Raw genomic sequence first — 14,396 nt, 5'->3', positions numbered from 1 at the left:
TTGGATGAATGCTGGAGACGTGCAGCTCCCCCCAGCATAAAAGGGTGAGCATCCGATGCCTCGGGCATGGCGCGGGCTGGTACCTGAGCCTCCATTCATCATTTAGTGTCAGGGCTTGGAAGCCATGCATCCACTGGGCCATAACAACGTTACAAGACCCCAATGGGAAACAAAAAATGCATTGCAACACTGCCAGATGTGCAAGGAAACAGGCTCGAGATCTTTCCTCTGCATGACCTAGATGAAAAGTCTTGCTTGTAGCCTGTGTTTTTCTACTGAGTTAAATAACAGCAGCCTATAACACAACATGATCATCTCCTAAGTGGATTGAAGCCTCAAGCTTTATAGATTTCATGCTTCTTTTTAGTGCCATTTTATACTGCATTTCTCATCCTTTCTTTTTTTTATTCAGCGTGTTACTTGATTAATAAGTATGAAATGTTCATCGTTATCCGACAATTCCTGAAACACAAATGCAGAACTCTTTGATTGTATTTCTTATTTACAGCCCTGTAGCCTGAGTGATTTCCAATTTACTGTGCTGCTATATTAGGTCAATATATAATACCTTGGGCCACTCCAGAAAGATTAACCACAAGTGGATTCCCTTTCCAATCAAATAGTCACTGTTATAAATTAGAATTTCTGTTACTGTGTTTGATTGCATTTCTGCCACTTTCCCTACAAAACGCAATAAAACAAACACCCTCTGCATCCCCACCAGTCCCTGGCACCTAGTCCAGCGAGACCAAGATGTGCAGCCGCGGTATTTGGGAGACTCAGTGCCGTATGAATGACAGGCTGCAACTTCCACCTACACCGCCCAGAGCCTGTGGCTTGCTGTATCCCCATCGGTTATTGGAAAGAGTTTTCTCTGATATACTTTTTTCCATCTTACATTTCACATTCATGCACGGTTTTTCTTGTTTGCATCGTAACTCCCATGGGATAGCATGACACCTGGAATACTTAAGGTTTTCTGCAAAACACATGGGTGCTGTGAAGGCTTCAGACACAAATTATTTTCCCACTCTTTTCCTTTCTGGTAACTTCACAATTACAGAAAAACGCCAGAAAATATAATTCCTAGAAGTGCAAAATTCAGAAGACAATGATTTCCAGCTCTTTTCTTTTTATCTTCATTTTTTTTCCACGTACCTCTTGATTTTGACATTCCTGACACAATATTTTTGCACACCCAAAGATGGCAATGCTGCCTGATGCCATGACATCCAGACAGTCAAAATACCCTTTCTTTGCTCTGGAAAATCAAGACTGAAGCAGTCTGTGTGCACTCGCTATTCCAAAATTAGACTGCACATAAATTTAACATGTTCAAATAATGGGCTTGCATATGCACACAGTCAAGCAAAAGGTATATTTTTCTAATAAGAGCAACTTGTTAGACAAGTTATTTCAGCTTCCCAAGATATTAATGGATACTCAGTAAAGGTCTTTTTAGAATGATAATACACTTCACTTTGTTTGCCAAGCTGGTAACAATTAAATCGCTTTTTGGATTACAAAGCATATGCCAATGTGACATGGTGACGGCAGCTCCTGGAGCAGCCCTATCCCAAGCTATGAACTAATATTTTCTGTCTTAGTTTCTTATTTGAATTGCAAAGAACAGTCTAAAGAAGAAAGCAGAGATCCTGAGGCATGCAGCCAGAAGCAAAATGAGGATTTTTGAGTCCACACATGGGCTGTTTTCCTAAGGGGCTGTGACGAAGAAGGCTTTTTTATGGTATCTCCACACCCAGAGCAAAAAGCAAAGCAGCTACGGGACCAAATCCAGACACCATTGATTGAACTTTGCATTAAGAAAAATCAGCCCAGCACCCAAAAGAACCACAACTGCCCTGTGACAATGAGGTAAGAGGGACCCGAGGTACAGAGGAAAGGTCCTGTGGGGTGCTCTTGCCATGGTTTGGATGCAGAGGCAGTGAACTGGGGCCTGGAGAGCCCTTTGAGTGTGGCTGTTTTCTATGGGGCAGACCCTCGGGGGATGCACAAGCCAAGGCCACCACGACGGGTCAGGGAAGCACATCTTTTTCCATGTGAAGGTCTCCCTGAGGTGACAGAAGCTGGCCAACCTTCCGCATCCCTGAAGCCCTTCATGAAGAGCCAACGCCATGAACGGGACTTGGAGCAGGTCGGTTCGCTGCAGGTACTGACGGCTCTGGAAAAACTGAGATCGACACGGTACGGCCAGCTGGGGGAGGAAATGGTCTCAGCAGCCCCATTTGAGGGATGCTGCAGAAGTTGCAATCTGGAGATAAAAGGTTGAGTAACTCAACCTCACAAAATCCACTGTCAAAGAGGCAACTAAAGAGCACCTGATGGGCACGGGATAGCTACAGGGGAGACAGCAACAAAACCAGTCGGTAGAAATATCTGAAGAGCTAAACATAAGGAGAGTGCAGATGGTTTAGGTTATAATGGAGATATTAACTCACTGGGAAGAAGAAACTCAGCGCCTTCCATCCTGGTGATATCGCCATGCCTACCCACAGCCCTGGCACTGCAACGCGCAGGTCTCACCCTGTGTCTGCCCCCATACCTCTCCATAGCACGGGCTGACACTCCCCACTAAGTGCTGTGTTCTAGATGGAGCTTTTCACTGGAGAGCCAAGTTTGTACAGTCCCAGTGGTGGCAGCTGTGGAGATTTAATTCCAAATACATTTACATTATTATGCAAATATTTGGAAATCATCAACTCCTTCACTTACCTGCTAAGAGCTGAGTTAAGAGTTTCCATGGGAACAGCAACTATTAACCACTATAGTTAATATTTTTATTCTGGTAGAGTCCAGAGAGCCCAACAAAGACTGAAGACAGCTTGTACAAGACGCTGTATGAATGTGGAGGATGAGAAAGTCTCTTGTTGGAAGGCAAAGATTAATGTTTTATGAGCTTCAATGACAAGTATCAGTTCTACCTGGACTTGTAAAAACAGCCAAATGGGCTCACAACATGTCCAGGAGCTTCACCTACACCACTTAACTAAATCAAGAGCCCTATTCATATTGTTTTGACTTGAATCCTATTGCACTTCATGGTCAAGTATTGACCCTAATAGATAACCCAGCTCAATCCAGAGCTTGTAACATCAGCCCAGTTCCAAGGACATGACAATCTTCTGCATGCTTCTGGTCTTCAGCTGAGTACAACTTTAAGTTAAATACACGTGAAATCAGCAGTCGTGAGGTCATGGGGGGAAGGACATCATCAGGGGTGTCTTGAAAATCAATAGGGTATATTGCTCTGGCCTGCATGTGATCAAAATTCAAGTATGTACTCAAGAAACCCTAAAACCTGCAAGATTTTTTGGGAAATATATATATATATATATATATATATAATTGTGAGGTGTTTTTTTTTCCCCTTCAGGTTTCAAGTCTGCAACCACAGCCAGATTTCAAGCACCTCTGCGTGAAATTTGCCTGAAAAGAGCAACCAGAAGCTGCCGTCCCACCTAGCCTCTGGATGATGGATATGCTCATGGATATGGAGGTACCAGGCTGGAAACCTCCTCCCCACCACTGTGGGCAATCATGCCTGGCTTCCCTGCCAGGTGGGAAGAACAAGACCGTCCCTCATCTTTTGTCCTCCCAGTTTATTTCTCCACTTACTTTTCTCTTTTTTTTTTGTAATGAGAGTCTGGTTTACCCAGCTGCGACTAATCCACCTTTCCCAGCACTGCAGTGATAGGAAAGCACAACTCTAAAAGCGGCATGTTTCTGCATGCATGGGCTCCTCCTGAGGAGTCCAAAATGCAGCTACAAAAAACGACCCTAAAGCGAGGATGGGGTAACGCAAGGTCTGTGTCACCATGGGAACTTCAGAGGGACCCTAAACACAATAAGGCTGAACATACAGAGCTCACGGTGTGGTTGTCCGAGCCTGCTAGATCCCCAAGCCATTGATGTGGTTGTCTCCTCTCCCCAAGGACTGCCCAAGGCAGTCTGTAGGCAATAAAACATCGGAGGTGAAGATGTACTTCATCTTCTCACTATAGCTGTGAACCCATTTTGCCTTTAAAAGGACAAGACTTCAAACACATGCAACAAGTCAGAAATGATTATCTCAAATCACCATCTCCACCCCCTCACCCGGGCCAGATCAGGCTGACTTCGAGTATGAGCTACAAAGCAGAAGGCAAAGCTCTTGTTATACGATGCTGTGCATTTGTAAGTGATTGACAGGACTGTAGGAACCTGCTTCAATCCTAAGAATCAAATACCACACGAATACATTTTAAGTTTTGAATGAATGCAGCCAACTCTCCTCTTCGCTACTTAACAGAAGATGAAAGGTGCTTGAAGGGGCTCGCAGTAGACTTGTGATTGAGCACAGCCCCCTGGTCCACTTACACAGCTGCAACCCAGGCAGACAGAAATTAGGGCAATGGCCGTCCCTAAATTTCAAGGAGAAAAACACAAAACCTAGAGGTCCACCTTGAACGTGGCCTCCCAAAACGCCTTTCTAGGGAAGAGGGATGTGCTGGAGTATCTGAAGCAGACACTACACCTCTCATCACCCACAGGCACCCAACCCTGCCCCAGGACAGTGATGGGGCTTCCCAAAAGACAAGACCTCTCTTTGGTGCTGAGACACCCGAGTTCAATGCTTATGACCTGAGCTATGGAAATGCTGGTCCTTACGACCAGACACAGACACTGAGAAGAAAAGCAACTCAGTTCTGTACAGCCTGGGGCCCTCTTGCTTTGAAGAGCTATTTGGTTTAGACATTGGCTGTGAAGACTGGGATGGGAAAATCTTTCCCCACAAAAAAAAAGCAAACAAAAAAATGAAAAAACATTACATTCGTATTTGCAGAAAAAGAAACTCATACCTGTTTCTCCCCATATTGGCAAATATTCATCCTGCTGTATATCTAGCATGATTTCCAGTCCATTGCCTGTCCCACCCTTGACTGTGGTAAGAAGAGGCCGTCCTTCTTCTCCTGAGTTAAACATGTAGCATTTCCCATATTTTGTAAACACCTGCAAGGAGGAAAAAAGACAAAGAGCCATATAATAAATGCCTCTTCCCATCCAAAGGTGAGCAGGACAATGAGGAACATCCATGTGCTGTGGCTCAAAGGGAAGTATCTTCTGACAAATCTACCCCGGTTTAATAATGTAGCATATTGTGCTCTCCTTACAGAAAATAAAGGATGGAGAAAAGAAAGAGAAAGACGTTTCAGAGCAGTGAACAAATGACTTCATCAGGCCCAATCCACATTGTGTTCCCTCTCCAAGAAACATAGGCACAAGCTGTATTTGAGCTTGTACTAAAATACAGCACGATTCCCCCATTTTGTGCTCCACCCACCCCCACCGTATGCTCATCGCTGCAGGGATAGACCCTTCCTCCCCAGTCCCCAGGGGATGCACGGGCTGGCTCCGAAGCCCACCCTGACTCCAAGCAGATCCAGTGGGTCCCTGTGCTGATGTCGCCACTGACCCCTGGCAAGTTAGGGACAAGCCCCTGAAGCAGCACAGAAGCTCTGTGAGATGAGTGGATCTGGAGAGGTACGAGCTTGCAGGACTGTCCGGGTAGACACTTGCTATGGAGTCATCTCACTTACACCAAATATCAAACACGGTAGGCACGGGTCATGCCCACTGCTTGGCACCCAGGGGAAAATGGGAATGATGCCTGCGCTCTCCAGACACCAGAAAAATGCAATATCCTGTTTATCCTCACTCCAACACTCCCCAGGCAACCCCTTGATGGGGATTCAGCTGGCCCCACGCTTGGGCTCAGCAACATTCAGAAATTCCCCCCCATCGCACATCATGACTCCCAGTACTGGCCTGAGACAGGGAGCACGAGACGCCTTTGAGTCGCCCCTTCCAGTATTGGAAAGTCCGGCTTGGCAATCAGTAAGCAACTGGCAAACGCCGCTAATGAATACTCAGACTGAAGGGAGCACAAGAGCAAGCGGCACACTGGCAGTGGTCCCATCTGCCTCGGCAGAAATCATCAGTTGCTAACGCATTTGCTGAGATCACACGACCCCAGGATGATTCATAAAGCTACACAGAAGCTGGAGTCATCATCAATTTATTCCTATCAAATATTGACATATGCCTTTTAAAGCGCAGCATCAGGGAAGCAGGTGAAAAGAAAACGAGGCTATGCTGGGGCATGAAATCATACTCAAGTTAAAAAACTCCAATTGGAGCAAAAGGGACACAGAGAATATAAAGCACTTGCGGGAAAAAATATGCCCTTTTAAAAAGATTTTACCCAAGTGAAAATCTCTTTTTAATACTTGACTGACCTATTAAACCATTCAAGCTGGAAGCATAATCTGAACAATAGTAAGCCTGTGTTAGCAGCCAGTGCCTGTAGATGGGTTTTCCCAGATAGGCTGTGAAGGCAGAAGTCACAAATTTCTAATTAGGATAGCTTAAAATACAGGAAGAAGAAAACCTACATTAGTGAAAATCATGGGAAAACAAGCAAGCTTATATATAAAGCAAAGCGCACTGTAAATGCTGAATAAGGATTTAGATTCTGATGCACCCAGAGCAGCCTTTAGCCAAATAAATCCAGGCAATTTTATAGGGCTTTTTATATTGCCCTTTGCAGCTGTAAAATTCTAAGTATAAAACTTCCATTTAGGGCATTTTCATCCAACAACAAGCGACAGGGGTCCACGGCTCACTTCGGCTGCACTTCTGCAAGCCCCACCATGGAAAAATAAATCAAAATCAGCTGAAAAGGAAGGGACCTTCCCCATCCTGTCCACCCTCAGCAAGCAACCATCAAAGGCAACAGCGAGCCCTGGGGACAACCTGAGACACAGCTTAAATCCAGCATTGACATCACTCCCAGGACTACAAGGAAATGTTTCCAAGGAAGCCCGGTCATTTTCTGCTGCTCATTAGGGCCGTCATTAAGCACCAATCCTCACAAAGGCTCCTGACGCGTATCCGCCCTTTCAGCTCTGCAGTACCTGTGGTTTTGTACAGCCAAATAGTGCACCAGAGTCATGACTGTGATACAGAGAACATGAACTCCTGTCCTAACAAGGCATCAGGCATCTTTGCTGAAGTACCTACAGCATGAAAACTTTGGGGTCACCACCAGGCTTAGCAGCTAAGCAAAGAAGTGGTGCTTCAGAGGAGACCAACAAGGGACACATCAGCAAACAGCCATGGACCAGGAAGGATGTATAGAGCAAAACAGCCAGGGAGGAGGACCTGCTGTCCTTGATGCTAAGACATGATGCTAAGGTTTGATTCAGGGCTTTTTACTCCTTTGGACCAACTTGAGCTTGGTCCCAAGTCTAGGAGCCACATCTTCCCACTAAGTTTCCTCCACAGGGAGTTGAGCCCAAGGTGGCTCCTCAATGCAAAGCAAAGCACAGTAAGTGGAAATGGTTGGGAGATTTGCTCCCAAAGCTCACTCCTGATCTGACTAAATCCCACGTGGATGCCTCCAGTGGGGATGTGAGTTGGCTGCGTGCTGCTCCCACCACTCGCAAACAGTAGCTCTCAAAGGGAGATCACCACCAGGCCTGAAAAGCACTGAGAAGTGAAAATGAAAGAATAAACTGAGGTTGAAGGAATGAGAGCCTTTCCCTGCAGGATAAGGTTCTCAGGGAACCTAGGGGAAAGGCAGCCCTACAGCACGGATAGCGATGCTGGTGCTGAAACAGCAACCAGGGGATGCCTTCAGGCAGTCTTCTGCTAGACTTAGCCCTGCTCCCAGGCACAAAGGAGCCATAAATTCATCAATCAACCAAGGAAACAAGCAAAGACCAGAAAATGGGACAGGAAGAAGAAAAAGACAGGGAAGAAAGCCACTCTGCGGCATTACAGCAGGATACCCTGCCCTGCCTACCTAGGAGCACCTCTTGCTAACTCCTGCACCCAAAATACAGCTGCAGCAGCCACCACCACTGCACACAGCAGGACACCCCCACACCAGGAGCTTCACCCCCACGTGCCACCTCTCCGTGTCCCAGGAAGCACACTCCACCCACCCTGCTCTCCAACGATGCTGCATGGAGCACAGATGTGGCATTTCAACTCAGCTTGAAAACACCCGCAGAGGCATCAGAGCGATGAAGGCTTTGGGGCCAACTCCCACTGCTTGGGAGGGAATTGTGGAGAGTAGCAGGCATTAAATAGAGCCTCAGCGGGTTTATTTTTCCTCTGTGGTACATATCTCATGTGGCACCTGTATCCCACTTCTGGCTGCCTTCTGCCTCAAGCCCCATGTGAGTTCTTTCCACCACCCATACCTCTCTCGAGAACCTCAACCACAAGGCTTTCCATCTCTCCCTAAGCAGCTATAAAAGTCTATTTATATCAGCATTTAAAAAAAAGCATTGCCAAGTTCAAAAATCTATACACATTCATTTCAATTTACATTCAACAGGGCTGTGCTGTTCCTGACCTTCTCACCCTCGCTATGAAAGATTGCTTAGGAAGATAAAGCTTTTTCAGTAGATTCTCTCGATTTCAGGATCTTTTTGGCTCCCTGATAACAGGGCATGGATTTGGAAGGATTCAGACCATTATCGAATCACCTAGATAAAAGGATAGAGACATTTGGAAAGGGTAACATCACAATTAGTAGCTGTTGTGGTACACCCGAGACAGTAAACATGAGGCAAACAAGAATGATTTAACCTCAGTGCATTTGTCTTAGGGGAAAACAGCGCTTCTTGCTGTTATTAATGTTTTAACTCAAAATGAAAAAGAGACGCAGCACAAGCCAGAAAAAAAATACAGACATGTGCCTTGAGAATTGTCTACAAAAATATCAAGTTTTTCCTTTGATGAATCTCTGGCTATTTTTGACAGCTCCTCTGCACCCATTTAAGTGCGAAGGTAAACACAGTCAAAACGTATGAAACAGTATTTGAGTGATACAGCGATCCCTTCCTTGTGCTGACACACTAAGGAATAAAGCGTGTATCCTGGGGAATTAAAAAGCTGAGCATGGGTATCCCGTACACACTCCATGTACAAAAAAGAAGACAATAACTTCAAGAGCTCAGAGGCACAGGTATATCTCCTGCTGCGTGTCAAACAAATAGGCCAACAAGGACTGATATTCAAAACACAAGCAAGCCTGACTGGAGTAATAGAGAAAAAGGTATTTCACAGTTTACAACCAGCATACACAGGACAAGCGTATCTGATTATAAATTATCCTTTCAATATGGAGCAAAATAATGGTAAAAGCAAGCAATTTGAAGTCTGTAAATTACTTCTCTAAATCCAGACAAAGATGCAGGCTAGAGCTCGCTGAGAAGGTAAGACATTATTTGTTAGATTAAGGTACTAACCATTCAAAAGAGGGTAAATTAGCATCCTTTACAACCTTTTTCTCTGCAACTGTGGGATACAAAAATTCAGAGATGCATCTTATCAAGTCATGCCCAACAGCATCATGGACAACAGAATGGAAAGAAAAATGAGCAGACTTTCCAGAGCAAGACAGGCCCAGGAGAACAGGAACATGGAGCTAAGGAGCATGGAGATGTGTTTGGGCAGGAACCTACAAGAGATGATGGGAAAAGATCCTGTTCAGAAGGAAAGAAGACCTTATTTCTGAGTTTTTGACACCTGCACACAGCACCGCTCTCCTGTGGCCCTCACTGAGACAACGGTGGCATCAAGCCATGACGTTATTTCACTTGAGGTGTGAGGAACAGCACCGTCCAGTCGGCTCTCTGCAAGCGTATCACAATGGTTCATTTGTTCACACTCCGGCAGGAGGTAGCAGTAAATTATTTAAAACAAAATGATGGCTGCGAAGAGCAAATTGCAACGGATGCCTACAATAAACAGATTTCTGAAGCATCAAATCCCAAGGGGATCTCTTTCCAAAGGAGAACTAGACAGCAGTGACAGCTCGGTATGGAGGTGACTCACACCTAGTGGGCAGAAAAGACTTCACCTCCCTTCCAAACCTAAGTGCAGATGGACCGAAAGAATCAAAGTCCTATCCCAGGCAGAGACAAGATTTTTGCGAGGAAAAAAAAATAAAAAATTAGATCAGGTCTTTAAAATTGCACTAAATTTCTCTTGGGAGGTTTCCAATAAAAGATAACCAAACTTGATAGACAGATGTGAAGCAGACAGGTGAAATGGAACATTGGAAGGGATCTCTGGAAGTCACTTGTCCAACACTCCTGCTCAAGCATGGTCACCTATAGCAGATTGCCCACAACCACATCCAGGTGGTTTTTGAATCTCTCCAGGGATGGCGATTCAAAGAGGGAATCCCAGCACTGAGGAGCGGAAGAAACATAGCACTATGCTTACCTGGCCAAGAGGGCAGAGTCCATCCCAGAATGGTGGGGTTGGCAATAACATTCCCACCCAAACCTCCTGATCTCAAGTGCTGGCATGGATGTGCTTTTGGGCACCTTGTGCTCCTCCACATTCCTGCTGCCCTGGTGGCATCTTCAGGGAGGTGCCTTGGGGCACCTCAACCCACAGAAGCAAAAAGCACGGTCTCCAGAGCTGGGCACAGCAGTGAGGACACAAGCTAACAGCATCTCAGCCCCCCAGTGCACTGTGCTGTAAAATCAGGTTTTACAGCAACATCTCGGGCTAGGTCTCAAAGCCCTGCAGAGGAGGGCAGGGGACACATGAGCCTCACCAGCCTTTGGGGCATCCTCTTTGCTGGGGAGGACGATATAGCTCAGACTTACAAAACCACCAAGGGAATATGAAAAACCCATAGGCCCATGTATTCAAAAGGCAATTTGCTTGGTCAACCGCAAGGTGCAGCTCTTTCAAACGTTAATGTAAACCAGGAGGGAAAACACATATAGATGAAACGTTTGGGCATCTTCTTCCCTTCAAAGAGCAGCCGTGGATTTGTCTTTAAATCTGTGCTTGTTTTGTATTATCGGAAACCTGGCACAGAAGTATGTCAGACAAGGAAAATATCACCCATCCTTTGTGGTGTCAGGTTTAATCTCGCAATGGAGAAGAGTGATGGAGACGGAGCTCTGGAAAGCAGAGCCAAAGAAGTTGTCAGAGATGTGTTTACAAGGACAGGATTTTCCTTTTGGCCTCCAAGACTGAGACATCCCAGTGGGGCTGTCAAGCAGCCCTGCAAGGCAAGACAGGGAGATGTTTTGCTGAAATCGGTTCGATGTCTGCCCACACCCCTCTGGGCGCTGTTCCCGTACAACTGCACGGGAGCAGCAGGATGTCAGCTCCTCTGTTATACAAGTCTGCTGTTTTTAAATAAGAAGTTATTGAAGTCCTAGGTACTGCCTGAGGCTAAGATGGTCTTGTGCTAGCATTAATTTTTTTTTTTTTTTTTTTTTCACAAACTAGGAGCCAGCATCCCAACCATAAGTCTACCATTGCTGACAAGCTGCTATATAATGTATAACACTACTTATACATTGACCTCTGCCTTCGAAACCAGTTTTTGCCACTGGTTTGGTTTTTAATTTGTTTATTTTATAGGACAGCATTAAATGTTGCCCAGTAGATGACAGCTCATACCCTTGCATTCTACCTTTCAAGTGCAGTTAAACTCTAGCAGCACAAACACAGAAGCACGACAGGCTGGCACATTTAATTCACTACGAGATATTGTCCTTTCCTTCATATTTGTGCAATCAGCCACTCCCTGTAATGGCATATTGGTGCAAGCATTTGTTTGAATGGTGAGTACTTATGGAGGGTCCTTATAGCTGGCATAAATCACCTCCACAGCGATCATTGCAATTTAGCACTAGTTGAGTGGATATTTAAAAAGAAATATAGCACTAAGATTCTGGCAGCAAATGAATAAACTATAATGGTGAAGCTCCAAATATTTGAGAATTATGCTGAGCCATAAACTGAGGGAACTGCTCCCCTCCCTCTGATCCCCATCAGGCCCTAATTACTTCCACCCATGACAAACTGATGCACAGCAATGTGACAGCAGTGGTGTCCCACCTGACCATAATTCATTAGTAGCAGGGACAACATCTGCCTGCTCCCACAAAGGCTCATGTCCCACAAGAACACCAATTAACCCGTGAATCAATCATAAACTCGATATCTCAAGACTTGGTCTGCAGAACAGCATCCACTGTACCTCCAGGAACCTGCTGCACACCATAACACCAACACCACCCTCCCTTGGTCTTCAGCTCTCTTTAAAAGACCATATTAATGTTTTCTTTCTACTATTTATTTATTTTTTATTTTTTTTACAAAAGCTTTCACATCTTATGAAAATCAATATCCCGGCACAACTGTAAGGCCACTCGGCATGTAGGAACATGTGGTGTATGTGGGTGAAAAGAGGTCAGCAGCCTGAGACATGCCGGGCTGGGGATGCGATATTGCCAGACTCCAGTTGAACAAGGTCAGAGAAGCCGAAAAACCTGGACGATGCCCTCAGGAAGCAGCAGATGGTGTGGAAAGAGGAGCAAAGCGGGTGACTCAGTGTGCTCAGTCCTCCTTTGTGACCACTATGGCTCAGCTAGGCTGTCCGTCCCTCCACCAGGAGCTCCGCGCATCCCAGCGGTGGGAGCCCTGGAGCCTTTTAACAGGTGCCAGCTTATGGTGTGAAGGCCAGGATTCATTTGGATAATAATTACAATCTGTCTTCCTAACCTCTCCCCACTGATTCATTTAATGAACTGTTCTTCATTACCCTTGTTGAACTCCTTACCGAGTGGCAGCACGACTCAGAAGTAGCTGCAGCTCCGGGACTGAAGCGTACCACATCACCAGTGGCAACATTGCTCCTTGGCCCTGCCAAAAATACCTCGAGAGCACGTACCGGGTGCCCATGGATCCCCTCAGCACCCATCCACATCAAGATACTTATGTAAGCACTGTGGAGCTTTAGCAAAGAGGGTGGACAAAACATTTGGACTTGAGATGTCAGCATCTACCCCAAAACCCTCCAGGTAAGGAAGGAGGTTATGTACCAAAATGAGGTCTGAAAATGCTGATCACCCACCTCCAGACCTCCATGCACCTTAAAACCAGCAATCAGCACCCCAAAGCCAAAGCAGAGATGGGGAAATTCTCATGGGTTTGTCCATCGTGGACATCCATAGTGAGATCGACTTGAGATTCCCTAGCAGTGGCCTTCAGCCCCTCTGCAACCATTCTGAGACGCTGAGAAGCCACGTGGTGGTTCCCCCCCAGCCAGCACTGGGAATGTCTGCTCCTCACTATCAAGCCATCCTCATGCCTGGAGCTTTTCAGGCCGATCGCTGTATGAAAGCCCAGCCTTTCTGCAGAGCCCGCGCGAAGGGAAGCGTCAGCCTCATGAGAAGAACAAAAAGCTCCAAATACTCCCAGCAGGACAACTTCATCTCATGCCTTTTCTGAAGAAAAAACAGCAACCGCTCCTTCATCCTTACTCAGAGGAGATGAGTACTAAATGTCGAACAGAAAACAGCATTTCTCTGTACCCAGCGAAGCCTAAAACCCCAGGAGGCTTTTACCACTTTCAGCCCTGAGTGTTTACAGCTTCTGTCTGAAGTGAAATATTTGGGGCATGAGAAAAAGCAAAGCCTGGCCCCACCAGGAGTGTGGGGTGGCGTTAAGGACCAGCCTGGCCACTACGGCCGGTGTGAACAGCCACGGCCACACGGTCGGGTGATGGTTTTATGACCTGTGTCTCTTGATGCACGTGCACTGAGGGCTTCGCACTGCAGGTTCTCGCTGGCACATAATCAAGCCATAATTCAGTGCAGCACCGTTTAGGCTATCAAGTTTTCTCTACAGTCAATTGAGGAAAGATGTTTCCGTAATGCAATTCCAAGCACTTTAGTTAGAGATGCTCAAAAGTTAGCACAAGTGCTCTTTTTGGCTCCCTTGTGATGGCTCCGTTATTTGGAAGAGCAAACTTCAAAGTAACCACATACGTGGTGTGTTGTTATTGCACCCACTGGCTGCGTGTAGATCTCCTGGCAATGCCCCAGTGCTGTCCAGTGCAGAAAATCACAGCAAGCAAAGCCATTCCCCATCACTCGTGCATATAAAACAGAACAACTCCACATCACTTGTGCATGCAAAGAACTCCCCATCGCTCATGCATGGAAAGCAAAGCAAAAGCAACTCCCCATCACACATGCCAAGTCATTCCCCATCACTTGTGCATGCAAAGCCGTTCCCCATCACTCATGCACATGCCACCTGCAGGATGGTGAGCAAGACAGGCAGTCCTCACGTCTAACCTCCCATGGAAAATGCAGTATGTAGACAGGTAAAATAGGGCTATTGGCAGTGTCTTGTTCCACAGGAGCACGTGAGGACACCTGCGTTCCTGCCTGCGAGGTGCTCAGAAATTATGGTAACATGAGGAGCACAGCTTTGATAGCCATGTTTATATCATCCTGCTCCGAAGGCAGACAGTGGGAGTTTTGTTGAGTTGAATCAGG

General features: G+C 46.1%; 1 protein-coding gene across 3 annotated transcripts in view; it reads right to left on the bottom strand.

The window, feature by feature from the left end:
• ASIC2 (acid sensing ion channel subunit 2) overlaps positions 1 to 14,396 on the bottom strand; it is a 506,967-nt gene that overhangs the window by 38,488 nt on the left and 454,083 nt on the right. For all 3 annotated transcript variants that reach the window (XR_007158238.2, XM_048047849.2, XM_013198147.3), the window contains exon 2: positions 4,860 to 5,010. Coding sequence is in view for 2 of the 3 variants with exons in the window: in XM_048047849.2 (XP_047903806.1) it covers positions 4,860 to 5,010 (151 nt within the window). In the remaining variant the exon portion in view is untranslated. The remainder of the gene's footprint in view (positions 1 to 4,859; positions 5,011 to 14,396) is intronic.

The sequence above is a fragment of the Anser cygnoides genome, chromosome 22, assembly GCF_040182565.1.
Source record: "Anser cygnoides isolate HZ-2024a breed goose chromosome 22, Taihu_goose_T2T_genome, whole genome shotgun sequence".
NCBI classification, from domain to species: Eukaryota; Metazoa; Chordata; class Aves; order Anseriformes; family Anatidae; genus Anser; species Anser cygnoides.
The sequence above is the reverse complement of the archived record's forward strand: the minus strand, read 5'-3'. Positions and strand labels throughout refer to the sequence as shown.